The 20,935-nt window shown below is 45.7% G+C and overlaps 1 protein-coding gene across 5 annotated transcripts in view; it reads right to left on the reverse strand.

Annotated features, from left to right (window-relative positions):
• Positions 1-20,935, reverse strand: part of ACBD6 (acyl-CoA binding domain containing 6) — a 149,436-nt gene that overhangs the window by 10,341 nt on the left and 118,160 nt on the right. For all 5 annotated transcript variants that reach the window (XM_073356570.2, XM_073356573.1, XM_073356575.1 and 2 more), the window contains one exon: positions 4,604-4,634. In XM_073356570.2, the coding sequence (XP_073212671.1) occupies positions 4,604-4,634 (31 nt within the window). The remainder of the gene's footprint in view (positions 1-4,603; positions 4,635-20,935) is intronic.

Raw genomic sequence — 20,935 nt, forward strand, 5'->3', positions numbered from 1 at the left:
TTACTCTTCTATGCCGCTAGATGTAGTAATTAGTGTCTTTTACATTACACTGCAGTTTCCAACAGATCCAAGGGGACAAGCAGCAAAGTTTAATCAAAGTAAACTCGAGATGTGATTGGAGCTTATGTTAAAACAAGGAGTGACGGGACTGATGACAAAGCAGCAGGTAGGATGCAGGAAGAGAGAGAAGTGCCAAATGGAGCGGCACAGGAGAGAGCAACATCCAGCAAGACCTCAGGGAGCCTTTAAGAAAGGGGCATTTCCAGAGAGCTGAGGGAGCCATGCAAGGGAACCCAATATCATGGTTTCCCATGGAGGCAAGTCTGTGTGATCCTGAGCAGCTGGTCCTGAGACGGAGACATTTCAGAACCTGCATCTCCAGGGAAGTGACAGATCTTTATGAAATTGGCATCTCTACACTTCAAACGCGAAAGCGGTGCTGCTGTAGTGCTTCGGTGTAGACACTACTGATGCCAGCGGGAGGGGTGCTCCTGCCTGCGTAGGTAATCCACCTCCCTGACAGAAGATTCGACACCAGGGGTTAGGTAGGTATAGCTTAATCTCTCAGGGGTGCTGATTTTTTACACCCCTGAGAGATGTTGTTATACCCACGTAAGATCCAAGTGTAGACTAGCCTTCATTCTCTGTTTCAAATATACTGCAAAGAAAAATGGCTAGCTTTTGCACCAGCCGAGGGTCTGATCCTGAAGGGTGCTAAGTACCTCCATCCCCAAACGACTCTCAGCAGGCGTTCAGCACTTCTCGGGACCAGGCCCAACATGAGGCAATGTGTTGGCCCTGTTGCTATACTGGGAAATCCAAGTGGTCATCAGCCCATCTCAGAAAAGCATGAACAAGTCCCTGGAGGTTTGTACAGCTGCTGAATTTATGGCACCCTGGGAACCTCTATTTGTCAAGTGCCAGAGAGGTGGCCCTGACGCTGGCACAGGTGAAGATGAATTTTCATTCAGCGCAGTTCGCCTGCTGACTCCATTAATCCTCAGGGTTTTGATGATGAATTTCATTTTTTTTTATTTTCACTCCAACATCCCCTCCCACAGCACAGAATGAGCAGAACAGATGGTGCTTTACAAGGAAGACAGAGCACCCATGGGGATACAGAACCTGCCCACTCTGAAATCACGTGACTGCAAGTGCAAGGAGAAGCCTTGATTTCCTCTGGGAGACACAGAGGCAATGATTTTAGTATTCCCTGTGGGTAGGGGTGGAGGGGGAGCATGGTGAGGAGGAGCAGGAGACTAACAGGGCATTTACAAGGGAGACCATGCTCATACTGATCAACTCTGCAATAAGCACCGCATATAACCACAAGCACCAAATGCCTAGAAGCCACTGAATCCTACCCGGGAGCAAAGGCAGATGGGTGCATTTGGAACTCATAACATGCAGCCCATTTGGAAGGCACATACTGGAGTGTTGCCTCCACTTAACCTCCGATCAAACCCAGGGTCAGAGTCAATTGTAACGAGCCAGGATTTATAACCCATCTAGGACAGAGTTTGACACCTGCTGTAATCAGGAGAGCTGTCACCACAAGGACAGCTGTCAGACCAAAGTAACTCATAAAGGGGGATGGCTAAATCCCCCAAAACAGTCTCTGTCTTACTGTCCTCGCTCCTGGAATGTAACTGCTTCACAGTTTACTGTAAAGCTGCAACAAAAGGAGATACTGCAGTCAAACCCAAAAGGAGACACATTATTCAGGCTATCGTGTGTCTCTGTTGCAATTAATAACCCCATTATGCAGCACCAGCAACAATCATACTTGAGGATTTTCAGAAAATTTTAGTTCTAAGTAATAATCACTTGAGTCAAAACAATTTTTTAAATTAACTGGATCTTTTCAGGCTTCACATAACATATTACTAGTGCTACAGAACGGGGAGACGGAAAAGAGGGAAGAAACGTTTTACAGATTGAATTCAGACACATTCAGACAGGGAGAACAGGGAGGTAGAATGGACCCGAGTGGTACGGATCCAAGCAGGTGTTCTTGTGGATTAGTGATAGTGAAGGGGATGGGGAGTGAGCGTATACCCAAATGGTGGGGAAGGAAGAGGGAGGAACAAACATTGTGTCAGTATAGCAACTGAAGGTAAAATATTTTTCACTCTGAAAAGAATTTTTTATTCAAACTATACAGGTTTAAAAAAAAAAAAGGCTTTTTTGGCCTGCACATATCGTGGCTTTTACTCCAAGGGAAACTACCGCCTTGATCATATTGCTGTCCAGAATTTTCACCAAGCGTTGGTACTGTAACTTAAATAAAGAGTAGAGAAAAAACATTTCCCTTTCCCCCCACAGTTACTCCGTGCACTTGACGGCACTTTGTGCAGAGTCATTTTCATGGCTTCCCCTGTACAGTCAGCGAGTTTCCCTTTTGTTTGTGTGGCTCTAAGACAAAGCAACAAGAGACCAAAAGAGACAAGGTGGGTGAAGTAATATCTGTTCTATTACCTCACCCACCTTGTCTCGCTAATATCCTGGGACCAACATGGCTACAACACATTGCATATAAGAGATCAAAATCACATTGTTTAAAAAATGGAAACTGTGATTATAACCCCCCTACCCCCGCAACTTGGCAGGGTGACGCAGGGGCATGTAGTAGTCCACATTACTTTACCTCATTTTTTAAAAATGACGAGGTTTTTAAGTTGACCTCTTTTAATTCTACCACCAGTGAATCTGATCAAAACCTCTGAAAACAAATAATATCATAAATATAATACAACTTGCCTCTTTTGCTTCAGGCAGATACTGCTGGATAGTCTGATCATGTGGCTGAGAAAATTACCAGTTAGCCCCAAAACTCATAACCAGTTTAATCACTGTAGATGGGTGCTAGGAGTCTGCACAAGGGGAAAGGTGAGGAGTCCTCCCCACAGGCTGGAGAGTGGGAGGGGAGATGCTATATGGGAGCTACTCCAGCCCAATGGCTAAAGTAGCCTCTGTCACCCTTGGGCCCCCTCTGCTGCAGGAAGGATTGGAAGACCCGGCCCTCTCCTCTTGTGCAATGAAACTGCATGCATCCCACAGCTATGAAACCATCCGCACCTATGCACCAGGTGGTAGGATCTGCCCCTTAATAAGGAAAGGACAAAGCTCCGACTGAGACAGACAAAGAGAAAGCACAACGTGAGGATAAAAGGTGACTAAGACAGTGTTATTCAGACAGCTGAGCCACCACTGTTTGTTAAAATAAGCAATGATCTATTTCAATTGGGGTGACAGGAATGGCTGTGTTTGAAATAAGAGGAACAATGGACTGTACATGAAGGGGCATGTGGGGAAAAGTCACAAAGTATCAGACTGAATGAACCCTGTGTCCAGACACCCCAGAATTTAGGCAGATTTAGATCCAGATCCAAACTCTGCATCTTGGGCTGATCTCTACAATCATTTTGCTATCCTGTTGCTGTCCTTGTGGTACGGGTCTGAAGGAGGACCAGGCACAAATACTACCCGAGCGACAGGTGTCACTAATTACACAGCGATTATAAAATGACGATAAATTATTTAATTTAGGAAAATATTCTGGTAGATTTATCAGCCTTTTTTTGTTCACTCTCTGCACATCAGCACTGTGTATCATTTTAGTCTCTGTTTGTCTCTTTTGTATCGATCACAATTTTCACTAAAAAGACTATACAAAAACTTTAGACCCTCAAGTCAGGTTTTTACAAGTCAAAGCTAATTACGATTCAACTGCAGGAGTGACACATGCCATAGTTTCAAGAAGTAGGAGAGATGCTCTTTGTTTGTTAAGTGCAGAACCTCTGAGGCTGGTGCTGCCAGCGTAAGCTAGGCTTGTAACTTGTTCGTTGTCAGTTCAAGCCACGGCAATCTTCTCTAAAAGAAAAATTCACTGTACTGTTTCTGCAACATCCTCCTGTCCCACACGGCTTGTCCAGGATAGGAAAGCCAGTGCTCTTTGATATGATTCCTCCAACGCTTTACTGCTAACAGGTCCAACAGCCACATTTCTGGCAACTGAGATTCCTTGGTATGCTACACACTACCCTGCATCCGGAACAGGACTGCAAAAGACTTTATACAGAAAGTGAATCACTAATCAAAGGGAAAAGGAAGGCTTCACAGTGAGATTTAAGGAAGGGAACTGAGTCAGCGAGTGCAATGGAGGAAGAGTGTCCCAAACATGGGCAGATGGAGCAGTCCAAGTGAAGAAAGCCCTGTTAACCATGCGGAGTGGAGGAGACACAGAGGGAGCCAAGAATGGAGAGAAAGAAGGTGAAGGTGGGGTCCAGACAGCTGTTAGGAGACAGTAAAGGTGAGAGAGGATGGGGCCTCCCCCAGTGTAGTCCACAGTGCTACCAGGCCAACACCAGCACATTAATATGATGAGATTCTAAAGATCACTTGCTGAAACATTTGCACACCACTTTCCCACACTTTTCACTAGGATTTGCTGTTGGAGTTAGCCGGCCTGGTTAATCCAGCTCCAGTTTCTGGACAGCTCCCTGCTTCCACTTCTTCTGAAATTTGTTTTACACATATTGTTTATTCAAACAGAAAACTCATGCAGTTAATAGGCAAACATGTAAATCCAAAACCAGCTTACCATAATGCAGTGCGGTCTGGCCTTCATCATCCTGAAAAACAAAGAGACCTGGGTTTAGAGGCACATGCAGGTTCTAGGGGTATAAATAAGTTAACAACTAACCAGTCAGAGCAATTTATTAAATTAACGAGACAACTAGCACACAGCACCATGCTAAACAGCAGTCAGAATTCTACTGAATCTTCTGCCTTTCATGGGCTCAGCACACTGTGAACACACGTCAGCAACTCATAAGAATGCCTAGTGACATCACAATGTCAGCGTAACGCAGTTCAGAGCACGGATACTTCTAGCTCCGAAAAATCAAGGATTCTAGCACGACAGCCAAATGCGGGGTCCCTGGCCAGTCCTGCGACTGCAATGCAACACTGGAAGGAAGGAAGGAGGCTGAGTGCATTGCCAGAGGTGCTCTCCAAGCAAGATCTCTGACAGCTGTTCAGGTGAAGGCAAAGCTCCCAGGCAGCTTTTCATAATTATTAGAGGGATAACCTCAATATCAAAGCCAATATTTCTTCTCTCAATAAAGCAGGCTCTATGAGCCAAGACTGCATATGTGCTACTGCTTTAGTGCAAAATGGATGCAGTCTTAGCCTCAGAATTCCTGCTGGCAATTAAGGGTAATATTTTCAAAGTAGACTATGTGACTGACTATGCTCCTAGGTGACTTAGGAGCCTTTCACTTTTGAAGATTTCCCCCTAAATCATTACTATATGAAGAGCTTTGAGAGATGTTTATGATTAATATTAAAAATGAATTCTTGTGCAGTTTTCAGAAGTCAGTGCAAAACTGTCCCCCACCCAGCTGGTCAAACAAGTACAGAAAAACATAACATCAGTCAAACTGTGTGAGTCCTGCGCTGTGCTGTGCTGGTTCACGAGAGCCAAGGGGAAGAGCTGCAGAGAGCCTCTTCTCCTTGTGCAAAATTCCATCATAGTGTGGGTATCTCAGCATTGTTAGAAGCATGTACAGCTAATGGATCAGCCTGCACAGCACACCCCCAGGGGAACACAGCCGGCAAGTTCAGAGGCACGTACAGGTCTCGAAGCCGAAAAGCACAAATGCAGTCACCAGAAGCCAGTGCTTGCCAGCAGATGGTGGGTATGCATGTTGCACCTGCTAGAAAGAGCAGCAGCGAGCACCCCACAGTGCAGCACCCTGAATAGCAGGATGCTCGTGTCGGAAGATGAACCAGTTGCATCTCTGCTTCCCATTGAGTTATTAGCCACAGCAGGATCTGGCTCTTTGCAATGCTCTCCTTTAACCCCCATTGATTTGCAGAATTTTAATCATAATTTGGTCACTTTTTAATAACCATCTTCTTTGGGGTTATACTGCAAGCTCTGCAGCCTGTCCTGCCCTCTGAAGCAGTGGAAGAGAAAAGAACTGAAAAATAAACTGAAAACACAAAACTGACTGTTTGGAGATTTGTGGTTTCTGAGTATTTGTTGACAGACCAGAGATTGCTGTAACATTTTTCAGCCTAGGAGATTAGGAACAACTGTGTTTCAGGAGATTCTGCATTCAAATTGGAACAGACAAGTATTTCTGTCCCAGCCCAGGTCCACACCTAAACTTAGGTCTACCTAGCTAGGTTGCTCAGGGATGTGAAAAATTCACACCCCCCCCAAGAGATATAACTAAGTCAATCTAAATCCCGGTATATACACAGCTAAACTGATGGACGAATTCTTCCCTCAACCTACCTTTCGCCTTGTGAGGGGGTGGATTTACTACAATGGAAAAACCTGTTGCTGTAGTAAGCATCAGTACTACAGCGGTGTAGTTGCAGATATGCTGCTGTAGTGCTTGTAGTGTAGACAAACCCTCAGGAACAACAGTACTGCAGCTTAAGCATCAAAAAGGGCCTTGTCCCTTTTCCTCTGAGTTGCTGTAGCGAGTGCAAACTTAAGAACATAAGAGCAGCCACACTAGGTCAGACCAAAGGTCCATCTAGCCCAGTATCCTGTCTTCCGACAGTGGCCAATGCCAGGTGCCTCAGAGGGAACGAACAGAACAGGTAGCCATCAAGTGATCCATCCCTTGTTGCCCATTCCCAGCTTCTGGCAAATAGAGGTTAGGGACACCATCCCTGCCCATCCTGGCTAATACCCAATCATGGAATTATCCTCCATGAATTTATCCAGTTCTTTTTTGAACCCTGTTATAGTCTTGGCCTTCACAACATCCTCTGGCAAGGAGTTCCACAGGTTGACTGTGCGTTGTGTGAAGAAATACTTCCTTTTGTTTGTTTTAAACCTGCTGCCCATTAATTTCATTTGGTGACCCCTAGTTTTTGTGTTATGAAAAGGAGTAAATTACACTTCTTTATTTACTTTCTCCACACTAGTCATGATTTTACAGACCTCTATCATATCCCCCCTTAGTCGTCTCTTTTCCAAGCTGAAAGTCCCAGTCTTACTAATCTCTCCTCATACAGCAGCCATTCCATACCCCTAGTCATTTTTGTTGCCCTTTTCTGAACCTTTTCCAATTTCAATATATCTCTTTTGAGATGGGGTGACCACATCTGCACACAGTATTCATGATATGGGTGTACTATGGATTTATACAGCGGCAATATGATATTTTCTGTCTTATTATCAATCCCTTTCTTAATGATTCCCAACATTGTTACATTTTTGAGTGCCACTACACATTGAATGGATATTTGGCGAGGATATGTAAATTTATATCTATAGTATACGCTACACAGAAAATAACAGAGGTAATTAAGGACAACATTCACTGACTATTCAACACTAAGGGCTTGGCTACACTTGCGAGTTACAGCACAATAAAGGAGCCCCGGGAGCACTAGCTCACTACCCGTCCACACTGGCAAGGCACGTAGAGCGCTCTGACTCTGTGGCTACAGCGCTGCTGGTCTCCACCTCGGCAAGTGGAATAACTTTTGCTGCGCCCCCGCTGGAGCGCTGCGGCGCCAGTAGGGATGCCCTGGTCCTATAGTGTGCTCTGATCAGCCTCCAGAAGAGTCCCACAATGCCTGTTCTAGCCACTCTGGTCATCACTTTGAACTCTACTGCCCTGCCCTCAGGTGACCAACCGTCAGACCTGCCCTTTAAATCTCCTGGGAATTTTGAAAATCCCCTTCCTGTTTGCTCAGCGAATCTTTCCAGGTGACCATGCCTCCACGCGCCAGGCGATCCCCAGTATGGAGCAATGGTGAGGTGCTGGACCTCATCAGTGTTTGTGGGGAGGACGCTGTCCAGTCCCAGCTGCGCTCCAGCCGTAGGAATTACGATAACTTCGGGCAGATATCAAGGGACATGATGGAAAGGCGCCATGACCGGGAGGCACTGCAGTGCAGGGTTAAAGTTAAGGAGCTGCGGAATGCCTACCGCAAAGCCTGAGAGGCAAACGGCCGTTCCGGTGCTGCCCCTGCGACCTGCCATTTCTACAAAGAGCTGGACGCGATACTTGGAGCCAACCTCGCCTCCACTCCGAGTACCACCATGGGCCCTTCAAAGCCCAGTTCAACAAGGCGGGAGGAGGAAGAGAAGCAAAGCGGGAGCGAGGGTGCTGAGGTGGAGGAAGACACCCCGGAATCCCTACATGCATGCAGCCAGGAGCTGTTATCAAGCCAGAAGGAAGGTAGCTGGTCGTGGCAGCCGGTGCTTGGGGAAGGACAAACACCAGAGGAGGTGCCCAGTAAGTGGCTTTTATTTTGGGAAGGAAGTTGTTCGGTGCAGGCTCTTGGAGCGAGGAGGGTTAGGGCCGTATGCATGCCTAGATGCAGAACAGGGCGTTGATGTGCTCTCTCACATCGTGGTAATCGGCCTCAGTGATCTCTGCAAAGGTCTCAGCCAGAACTTGGGCAATGCGCTTGCGCAGGTTTCTCGGGAGAGCCACTGTAGTCCTTATCCCAGTAAGGCTAACTTGTCCGCGTCACTGTGCCGTGCGGGGCGGGGGGACCATTGCTGCACACAGGCAAGCTGCATATGGGCCAGGGTGGAATCCGCATTGCAGTAGAAGACCCTCCCTTGCTTCCCAGGTCACCCTCAGCAGCGAGATATCTTCCAGGATGAACTCATCCTGTGGAAAATGCGGGGACAGTGTTCAGTATAGGGGCCCCCTGCAGCTGTTGGCTCTCCCCAAGGCACAGAAACCCAGAGGACAGTACAGCCATGAAACAATCAGTCACGCTTGACCCTGTGCTTACTCACCATTTTGGGGCTCCCGTGGGTTATGTGCGCTCGCTTTGGGACGGGCAAATTATGCTATTGTGTAGACAGTGCTTGCCCATAAGTACGGGGGAATCACAACTCCAGCTGGTGTGAACAATGCTGCCTCTGTTAAGTGTTGCATTTTGCCTTTACAGATGCAAGCTTGAGATCTCAGCCGTCCGTGTTATCACCAGCCAAAAGACTCCAAAGAATCAGAAAGAGGCCACGTAGAAACAAGGAAGACGTTACATGAAGTAATGCCGCATTCAAGTAATGAAAATCGAAAAGTGCAGGAGTTGCGAGACAGGGAAAGGAGGATCCGCCAGCAGAATGAGGAGCGCTGGCAGAAAAGCACAGTGCTCCAGCAGCAAAGCACGGATCGGCTGATAAGCATCATGGAGCGCCAAGCGGACTCGATCCAGGCACTCGTAGCCATGCAGGCGGAGCACTACCGTGCCCGACCCCCCCTGCAGCCCTTGTCCCCCCATGTCACCTCCAACCCACGCTCCCCAACATCCGGGTTCTTACCACCTCCAGCTGCCTCCCCAACACCTGTAGCTTCACCACCCAGCCCTGAAAACTACGACTCTTACCCACTGCACTCAACCCTCATCACCATGCAGTATAGCCATCCTGAAGTGCAGCACTCACTGCATAGCACTCCAGACAGGAAGGCTGAGTATGATAACAGGACATATGCAAATCTGTGATTGTACCGTTCCCCACCCCACCCCCTTGCCCTTTCTGTTTCCCAAGCAGTTGCGTTTCTTTTCAATAAATGAATTTTCTTTTCAATAAATGGATTTTTTTGGCTTTGAAAACATTCTTTATTATTGCATAACGTAAAAGATACCATAGCCCAGGAAAGAAACAGGCACTGCAAGTCAGCGTAGCAAACACAGATTCCTACTAACATTGGAACCACTGCACTTCACTCCCGTGCAGGGCACCAGACATTACTGGTGGCTTTCAGCTTCAAATTGCTCCCTCAAGGCATCCCTAATCCTTGCAGCCCCGCGCTGGGCCTCTCTAATAGCCCTGGTCTCTGGCTGTTCAAATTCAGCCTCCAGGTGTTGAACCTCCGAGTTCCATGCCTGAGTGAATTTTTCACCTTTCCTTTCACAAATGTTATGGAGGGTACAGCACACGGATATAACCGCGGGGATGCTGTCATCAGCCAGGTCCAGCTTCCCATACAGAGATCACCAGCGGCCCTTTAAACGGCCAAAAGCACACTCCACAGTCATTCTGCACCGGCTCAGCCTGTTGTTGAATGGCTCCTTGCTGCTGTCAAGGCTCCCTGTGTAGGGTTTCATGAGCCACGGCATTAAAGGGTAAGCGGGGTCTCCAAGGATCACAGTCAGCATTTCGACTTCTCCTACGGTGATCTTCTGGTCTGGGAAAAAAGTCCCAGCTTGCAGCTTCTTGAACAGGCCAGTATTCCGAAAGATGCGCGCGTCATGCACCTTTCCGGGCCAGCCTGCGTTAATGTCAATGAAACGCCCACGGTGATCCACAAGCGCCTGGAGAACCACAGAGAAATACCCCTTCCGATTAACGTACTCTGAGGCTAGGTGGGCTGGTGCCAGAATTGGAATGTGTGTGCCATCTATCGCCCCTCCGCAGTTAGGAAAACCCATTTAGACAAAGCCAGCCACAATGTCCTGCACATTACCTGGAGTCACAGTTCTTCTGAGCAGGATGCGATTAATGGCCCTGCAAATTTGCATCAACACGATTCCAACTGTCGACTTCCCCACTCCAAACTGGTTAGCAACCGATCGGTAGCTGTTTGGAGTTGCCAGCTTCCAGATTGCAATAGCCACCTGCTTCTCCACCGGCTGGGCAGCTCTCAATCTCGTGTCCTTGCACCACAGGGTGGGGCAAACTCCTCACACAGTCCCATGAAAGTGACTTTTCTCATCTGAAAGTTCTGCAGCCACTGCTAGTCATCCCAGACTTGCAGGATGATGTGATCCAACCACTCAGTGGTTGTTTCCTGAGCCCAAAAGCGGCGTTCCACTGTGGTGAGCATGTCCGTGAATGTCACAAGCAAACTCGTGTCATATGTGTTACTCGAGTTGACATAATTGTTGGAGCCCTCACTGTCACTTTGGATCATAAGGAATAACTCGACTGCCAAATGTGACATGCTGGCGAGACTCGTCAGCATACTCCTCAGCAGTTCAGGCTACATTCCCGCAGACCAAAAGGGAAGACAGAGTGCGCAGTACAAAAAACATTGAAAGATGGTGCCAAATGCGGGTGGAAGCACAGGGATTGCTGGGATGAGAACCGTTGCATCACGGGGCATTGGGACAGGACCCAGAATGCCCTCCCCACCCCCTGCCCTTCCCACAAGCCACAGCGCCAGAATGGGAAGAGGTGCTCTGAGGGATAACTGCCCATAATGCACCGCTCCCAATGCCACTGCAAGTGCCACAAATGTGGCCACGCTGGTGCGTTTGTTCCTGTCAGTGTGGACAGACTGCAGTGCTTTCCCTACTGCGCTCTCCGAAGGCGGGTTTAACTCAAAGCGCTCTACATCTGCAAGTGTAGCCATGCCCTAAGGCCTGGTCTACACTTCAGAGTTAGGTCGACACAAGGCAGTGTACGTCGACCTACTTCTGAAAGTGTCTACACTGCCACGTTCCTCCTGCTGATATAAGTCACCCACTACTCCGACTTAATAACTCCACCTCCACGAGAGGCATAGTGCTTAAGTCAATGTAGTTAGGTCCATGCACTGTCAGTGTAGACACTACGTTGCTTATATTGACTATTGCTGCCTTTCACAAGCCATCCCACAATGCCCTACACTGGCAGTTAAATCGGTGCAAGCGCTCCTGGTGAGGATGTGCACAGCCGACACAAGAAGTGTACTGTGGACATGTAAAATCAATTTAATTACTGTGGTGGCTGTAAGTTGATGTAACATAGGTCAACTTAATTTTGTAGTGCAGACAAGCCCTAACAAGACAACAGATCAGATTCAGAGCCACAGAGAGGTTCTCAAGCACACGCTTGCTTTGGAAGCTACAAAGACTGCACTGACTTCAGCAAGGTATTGGAAATGACTGGAGATGAAGAGGCGGGGACAGTACAAATGAATTATTGGAAAGGCAGAGTTTAATACATGCCATGTGTGTGTGTGTGTGTGTGTGTGTTTGTTTGTTTTGGGGGAGGGGATGTGGGTTACACTAACCAAATGAAAGGAGGTGAGTTGAAGACATAGGCATCCTGGAAGAATTCCCTTCAGATATAGTACAAATAAGCTCAACAACCTCAAAACTACTTACTGCAGTGATCACCAACCCATCGATTGTGATCGACTGGTCGATCCTGGAGCCTCTGCCAGTTGATCGTGATCTCTGGGTCGCTAAAGGTGGGTGGCGCAGCGGGGCTCAGGCAGGCTGCCTGCCTGCCGTGGTCCCACTTCGCTCCTGGAAGCAGCTGGCTGCTGGCATGTGTCTGCAGCCCCGCGCGCTGCCCCCGCCCCCAGCACTGTCCCCTTAGCTACCAATGGCGGGAATGCGGGCAGGGGCTGTGCTTGCGGGTGAGGGCAGCACATGGAGAGCCGCTACCCCCTTCCTCCCCAGGGGCCGCAGAGATGTTCCAGCAGCCAACTGCTTCCAGGAGCAGTGTGGGGCCAGGGCAGGCAGGCAGCCTGCCTGAGCCCTGCTGTGCCACTGGCTGGGAGTCGCCTATGGTAAGCACCTCCCAGCCGGAGTCTGCATTTCGCACCTTCTCCTGCACCCCAACCCCCTGCCCCAGCTCAGAGCCCCCTCCTGCACCCAAACTCCCTCCAGACCCCTCACCCTGTTCTGCACTCCGAACCCCTTGGCCCCAGCCCAGATCCTGCACCCCCTCATACACCCCAACTCCCTGCCCCAGCCTGGTGAAAGTGAGTGAGGGTGGAGAAGAGCAAGCGATGGAGGAAGGGGGGAATGGAGTGAGTGGGGCGAGGCCTCGGGGAAGGGATGGGGCCTCAGGGAAGGGGCGGGGTAGATCCTGGGTTGATCTTAAATTCAAAAAGTGATCTTGTGCACAAAAAGATTGGCGACCACTGACTTACAGTATATGTCCCATGCTAACAGAAATTCTATATACTTTTGTTCTTTATTCTAGAGGTCTGCGTAAAATGTTGTTCCATGAGACTCTCACCAAAGCTGGGTTCTACAGACATTTGATTTGGAACTTATTATTCCCAGAATTGAGTTTAAGTCTCAGCCTCAGAGAAGCTTTTCTTTAATTAAAATGTTATTTTTAAAAGAACTTTTAATTCACTGTTCTAGAAACAGAACCTATTATTTACACTGTGATTTTTCCCAAATCTGAATGCTAGTCAAATGCTATTCCAGGTTAGAGTTTTTAGATGTTCGGCTTATGATTTTTATTTTCCCCATGACAATTTTTAATCCAGTGAAATTGAAAAAGCCTAAGCTACGGTCACTCATTAGGGCCTTGAAACGCCCTGACTGCTCCCAATCTCTTTTTGATTTGTCTTCTTGTGGCACCATGACAAATGAAACTTGTGTGTCCAAGCTGCTATGTGCTGGAGAGACATAGTGCTTGACTTAAGATACAGCAATTCTGATCCTTCAACTTAAGGTGCTCCCACCTGAAAACTAATTACAGATAGTGCCATGGACATACGTATCACAGGTCTAGTTGGGGAAATAACATGATATGATTATCATCTAATATTATTAGCCTTCCTGAAACACTCATTGTTTTACAATGAATCAAGAAGTACAGAGGCATTCTTGAAATCAACCCCAGCCAGTCTTTTTAATGCAGGGATCTATACATTTTCCAGGAGCGTGGGCCACATCTCAACCTGCTGAAATATGTGTAAGCACAAAAAAGCCACTAAGTAATTACAATGCAATACAAATGTAACTTTTACTGCACAACGGGCCAGACTGTCCCTTGCCATAGTGCCCAAATGGGCAACGGAGCTGGCAATGATGACCTGCCAAAGAGATGAGAGCAGGTTGCACCAGAGAGTGCAGCAGGTTCTACCTACTATGCTCCCTGGGACTCTGGGGGGAAAGGTGACCACTGAGCCACGTCTCTCCTGGCGTGGTGGGCTCCACTCTGCCCCCTATTTCTGGCTGAGGTTAAATGCCACAAACTAGCCCGGAGAGCTTTAAATTCGCCGGCAATTTGATAATCCTCTTTGTGATCCCCACTAATAAGTTATAAACACATCTACAGTTATAATTCACTTGGATATTATTTGTCAAAAGTTTTCAGGTGAAAGGACTATAAAAGCTCCACAGCGGCGGCCAGTATAATTAGCTGTACAGGACCACAGCTGCTTCTGTGTGATCCTGACAGGAGGCCGATGAGTCAGCACCATGGGAGATTTGCAATCCTAGTTTGAAATCTGTAACAAGGAATACATATAACCAAATGGAAATGAATGCCATGGAGGAGTAAGTGAAAGATTTTACTTATCTACTTTGCAACTAGACTCAGTTCATTTTTCTCCATTTAAATTGATTATGATTTTTATTTGTTTGTTTCATTTCAAGTGACCAAGCCAGAGGAGGGATGTTTGTCATCGTTATTTATATCCCTCTCCCTCTGCTTTATCTTAAAGGATTGCCTAAATGTAATTTATATGGAACTGTAACTATCCACAAGACCTAGAGTCTATTGATAAATGCTGAAACTGGTAATTAGATAGAAATTTATGTCGATATCACATGTTCCCAAACTATGGTCCCTAGAAATTTGGTTGGTCACGTACCACTAGTTCCCCCCATTTTCTGTCTGCTAATTCACATTAAATCCACATATATTAATTTCCTAATATTTGCTTTCCATGTAAGCGGTTGTGATCTTCTACCTGTATATCATTGTGTAAGATTTTTAATGGAGTCACATGAAAGTCAAAGGTTGAAAAAAAAGAAAAGAAAAAAGAGAAGTCAACGCAACCAAATAAGTGACATCATACAAAAGGGAGAAAAGTCCAACTCAAAGCACTAATATTTAGCTTTCTACACAACTTGCGCTATACTTTCAAAGTGCCATCCTAATGAATCTCTCCCACAGCCTCTAGTGAATGATACCCCCACTTTACAGATGAAGGAAATGAGAAACAGAGAGGTTTAGCGACTGGACCCAAGTGAATCAGTGGCAGAGCCAGTACAGGAAGACGGAAAAAAAAAAAACTCAGGAAAAATACAGAAAACACAAATAAATGAAAGATAAATATGCAGCAAAATGTCTGAGAAAGCCAGTGAATCCAAAACTGACCCCCACTTCCTCACACACAAATTATGGAAAACATTATGTTCCATTCCAAGCTTTCACCTGCACAAAAGAATGTCATTTCTCGAGCTCTGAATTTGTGCAGCCCATTTTACATCCTTTTGTTACACTTGGCCATGGTAGGTAGACAGCTACGGTTGTATGGATTTGAAAGGAGATGAAAACTTTTCCTCCTAGTAAAACGATGTATTATAACAATAAATCATGTTATTTATGTGGTGGTACCTATTAGCCACAGCATTCTAAGTGTTTCACAAAACTACAATGCAGTTAAGACTAGATTTAAAACATGAAAATTTGCCAAATGCTTTAGCAAATAAGGTCTGGAAGAGCCGATTTCTATGACTTTTCTCAAAGCAGAAGAAAGGCCATTCCAGAGGTCTGGGGCTGCTGCTGCGAAAACACAGGCAGCATCTGTTGTACCCACACATGCCCCGGGGCCAAATGCCTTTTCCCTCCAACCTAGGAGAGCAAGGACTTGATTTTGCAAGGTGTTAAACATCCCATATGAAGTCTATGGGAAATGAAGGCAGATGCTCAGTGTCACAAAGGAAGCACTTGACTCCTTACAGGATTCAGGCCACAGAACAGTACCCAGGGTATCAGTAGGCTGGTAAACATGTGGCACCCCTAGTGTTTAGATAGAACATGTTTCCTGAACACAAACGTCTGTACTGAAAATCTTACGCTGTCTCCAACCTCTAAATCAAACATCACTGATTCTGTTTCTACGCAGTCACAAAATTAATAATAGTATATTGACCTTTAAACAATCAGAGGACAGTTTAGTACATCTCCAGTATGAAGTTACAGAATAAGCAGCTACCGTCATTTTATAGAAAGTTAAACCCTAGGAGTCTTGACTCTAGCTGTGGACAAGAAGGGTGGGGGAGAGCCTGAAGCCAGTCACCTGCACAGAAATACTCTAGATTATCTAAGTGACATAAAAAAGCACCCATCCTGCAAACTAGCATATGATGCAAATTCAACAGAACAGCACAGAGGAATTAGATTTGAAAGGTGTGTGCTCATTTTCCAGCACCACAAGGAATCCCTAAACTAAATGAGAAGATTGACCAGAGGAAGGAAGTTGCCTTGGTGTATTATGACTACTGGTTAAAAAATATACATATACTGTAATACAGATGCCTGTAAGTGCTTACTTTTTGGGAACCACTGTGTTACACTGGAATTGGCCGTTCCACAGTGATCTAACCTGCCTCTAAAACAAAATCTCAAAGGTTCACAAAAATCATCAAAACACACACACACACAGAGGCTCCAGTAGTTTCATAGTGTTCAGTGTCTGCAACAGTTGTCACCATAGGAAAATCCAACTACCAGTGAGCAACTTTTTGGATAACAGGATTTTGTTGTGCTCATGAGTAATGTAAGCCCCCCTCCTCCCCCCCAAAAATTCAAGACAAGATGATGTTTAAAGTGCAGATGGGCCAACTGTCTTATCAAGTAAGTGCCACCTACAACTACTGCACATCAATTTAACATAACAGGAGATAGAATTGGATGAGTGTTTGCACCCCATGCTTATCTTCGGGAATTTTTGTAACAATATTTACTGTAAAAAGTACAGCTGTCAAACGATTAAAAAATAATTGCAATTAATCACAAGATTAAAAAAATAGTCACGACAGAACAGTTTTAATTGCACTGTTAAACTATAACAGAATACTAATTTAAATTTATTATAAATATTTTGATGTTTTTCTACATTTTCAAATATACTGATTTCAATTACAACACAGAATACAAGTGCACAGTACTCACTTTATATAATTATTTTTGATTACAAATATTTGCACTGTAAAAATAAGAAATTGTATTTTTCAATTCACCTCATACAAGTACTGTATTGCATTCTCTTTATCATGGAAGTGCAATTTACAAATGTAGAATTATTTTTTTTTTACATAACTGCACTCAAAAACAAAGTAAAACTTTAGGGCCTACAAGTTGAAGCATACAAGTTACTAAAGGTGCACGTGGGCTGATTCGGGGCACCATAGTAGCTTTTGGCTCAGCCCCTGCAAACCTTTGAAGGTGCATAGGGACTTAGGGGGACTGCTGTACATTTTATAAAACACAGTGGCTGAACTTGCTGCTCTCACAAAGCGAGAAGGATGTGGAACCGTCACATAAGCATTTACTGACTTTTCAATCCTCAACCCTAACAGTGTCATCGTACAGTTTTTTGTAGAGAGTTATGTAAACACAATCTTTCTTCAGAGACGTGCAGTAGTCTTATTTTCAGCTATACTGTGGCAAGCTCTAAAACACAGCAGGTGCATTCAATGTGAAGGAGAAAGCACAGTCACTGAGGCAAACACTGTCTAAAACCAGTCTCTCTATAGATTCAATTTGTTTAATCTGATCAGAATTAGTAAATAGTTCTCCTAGAAGTACGGGAATGAAAGGTTCTGTACAGATTCTCCCTTTGAATTTCAACAACTATGTTCATACTGCAGTTAGAGATGAGTATGAGCTGCAAAACTTGGAGCTATATCTCCATGAACCCAGACTTTGAAGGAAGAGGAAAGAGGGCATGAGTTCAAATGTGGGGTTTTGACTTGGGCACATCTTTAATTGTTGCATTATTCATATGCATGGATATATAGTATCTGTATATAGGCTCACAAACGCTCAAACAGAATGCAGATGTTCCACTCTTCTTGCTCCCTTTCTAACCAATGGGCACCGTCCACTTCTGAGCGTTACACACACAGCATGAGACATACTTGCCAGCTCTTCCCAGTGAAGCGGGACAAGCTCTTTTTAAATTTTATGTTACAGTATCATTTTCTCCGACTCTGTCCCCACAGACAGAGCTTCCCTTTTTCCATTCATTTCTATGGACTCAAAAGTGCATCCATTTATCGATTTCAAATGTTGGCAGGGATTGCACGAGATAAGAGCGTTTCAAGAGCACTGGGGATTGGCTGGTGAAAAGATAAATATTTACACTAAATCTTTAGAAGGTTAGTATATAAAATGGGAGAGAATAAGAAGGGATCTAAATGAGAAATGGCACTTGTGAGCCACAAGTATAGATCTTTGCAAACACCTGGCACAGAACTACTCAAGCCAGGAAAGTGAAAAATAGAAAGGAAAATATTTTTCCCTACCTTTAAAAAATGTTTTACTTTTTATTTATTTCCACATTAGGCTTTAGCGTCCCAACAATTTACTTTCATCTCATATTTTATTTTCTCCCCATGAAATTCCTATCTACTAAATGGATGAGGCCACGAAACGTATCAGAATTTACATGCAAACATACACCAACAAGCAAAATAAAAAGACATAGACTAATGCAATTAATGTGAACTCCATGAGCTACATTTTCAGCTGGCCTTAACACAACCTTTATTTTTGTGCTCCTTTTTGCACATTGTGCTTCCAAAAGTGGACATGCATCCTGTTAGTACAAGCAAAACCCACATTTGTCCAGTCAAATCTGGTAGCTGAGTGACTATGGATGCAAATGGGGGCATGTAAAAATGGAGGCTGAGGTTGAATGTTTGGTACCATGATTTTTATATTCCTCTTAAATGGAATACATGCGTACGTTACACACTACACTAAGCAGAAGACTTTCCCCCTTTATTTTGAAACGTATGCTTACAATAAAAATTCTTAACAAGTGGACACATGCCCATACCACAAAACCACCATGTTACTCAATGGAAAGGCTAAGGGCCTTGGAGACCAATGGAACGATCTCTCACACCTGGAGATGGTCCCCTGATAGGGGTAGAGCAGGAGAAGTTGCCTGGACTATCTCTGTTTTGTGGATGACTGGGGAATTTCTCAGTCTCAAGACTAGTCAATCCAGCACCTTTTACACCACACTGCTTTGGTACAAGGCTCTTGACTTTATGCAGCATGGTATTCCTCATTTAACAGTGCCTGTAATCCCAAATATTGCTGACTCTAGGACAATGAAGCAGAACTTCAGCTGTGTTTCATCTATTTTTGATTTAACTGAAGCAAAATACACTTGTGACTGCTCAGTTTTACCTGCTGCTTTAGACTGAGTGCTCTGTATTACACTGATTAAGTCAATATTTGTGATGCACTGTATAAATGTTAATGATTATTACAAGATTGCACTGAAGTATGTTGTTGGGAGACTGCATGACTGCTGTCCTCTGGGATTTGCATGATGGTAGCCGGGATATTTTATGAGGCTCTCACACTGAGAGGAAGTGTAATAGCAGAGGCACCAGTGGGGGTAAGGAAGGCCTGGACACAAAGCTGACAGAGCTTGAGTCAAAACTCTGAACTCCCAATCAGTTTGTAACTCACCTCCCAACCAGTTATTTTGGGCGTAGGTTAAAGATAAACCAGATTAACTAGGGCAGGATCACATATGCCAGGGTGACCAAACTTACTATGAGCATACGCATACGAGCATCTTAAGAAGTTTAAGAGTTAGGGCGTACCTGCCGGGGCTCAGGGCTTCAGCCCTGTGGTGAAGGGGGTGTTGGTGCCTCGGCCCCAGCAGGTGCACCCCAGAGGGATGAAGCCCTGAGACACCCCTCCCCACTTGACAGAGAGGCAACATGAGGGGGGGCATGTGGGGTCACCCCCCCCGATTTTTGCCAGGATTTGCTGGCCCCACTTGGTCACATGGTACCACAGGGCCCCCTCCTTGCATGGCAGCTGCCAGTGCTGGCAAGCTGGGAGCTGCAGTGGTGGGGAGAGGCAGCAGAAACAGCTGGGAGGTACAGGGAGAGCTGCTGCTTTTGCTGCTGCCCCCTGCAGAGCTAACACAGTAGCACCTTTCTGCAGCTTCCAGCTGTCTGCCACTGCATCTCCACCCAGAGCTAACCCCTAGGAGCTGCAGGGAGGGCCTGGGATGTGTCTGACTCAAGCTGTTGATGGGGCCTGAACCTTTAAATTGTGCCTCCCACTCTCAGCAGGCACCAATTGTTTCTGCAGAAGCCACTAGCCCCACCACCTTATGCAGGGCAAAAGCCTTGAGCTCCCCTGCCCCTGGTCAGGGCGGGGGAAGGGGGGGGGGAGAGAGAGAGAGTGTGGGGGGGGGCGGGGGGCCACAGGCCGCACTTTAATTGTAAAAGAGGCGAGCCGCAGTTTGGCTACCCCTGACATATGCCATAAGATTGGTTAGCAATCAAATCTTTCAGCTACCTGGTCTCTGGACAGACCAAGAGGGAGCTGCACAACTAACTTAGCCCTATATAGAGAAGCAGCTAAGTATATTTTTAATGGTGTGGACCCTTACAGCAGAGCTCAGTACTGAAAAGAAAACTGGATTACCTTTCGTTTGTTTTAAAACTGTAATGTGAGAGAAAGAAACATTGAAACCCTTTAACCGCCAGCCTGAGAGCTGGAGTTCCTTCATTCTGGGGACCACTGTTCTTATATTGTTCTCTTAGCCACATATTGCCGCCAATCTAGGTGGGTTTTTTTTGCATCTAGTTTTCAGAGCAGCTTTGACAGTTCTGAGAGAATACAATGCCCAGTATCCTCCTCTTGAAACCCCATAGCGTTGATGCATCCAAGCTTCACGGGCCTGAGAAGCTGAAGCCTCCAGGTTATTTATCCCAACCCAATCCCCAGATTTTCAGTCTAGCTGATAAAGTACTTATCATGATACCTGAATTCCCATGTGCCATTTCAGCTGGATATTATTCATCATTACTACTCAAGACAAGCTGTTGTGAGGTGTTTCTCCGCATGCCTGAACAGTGACCATGTTCCACCTCAGAGGTGGCTGCATTTATTTGGTGGATGAAGTGATTTTCTGAATTTATACAGTAGTTTGTGAAACATCTCTGAAGCCTTCTGGGCATGGTTTAACATATCTTCCACTTATAATGCTTG

The sequence above is a fragment of the Lepidochelys kempii genome, chromosome 8, assembly GCF_965140285.1.
Source record: "Lepidochelys kempii isolate rLepKem1 chromosome 8, rLepKem1.hap1, whole genome shotgun sequence".
Lineage (NCBI taxonomy): Eukaryota > Metazoa > Chordata > Testudines > Cheloniidae > Lepidochelys > Lepidochelys kempii.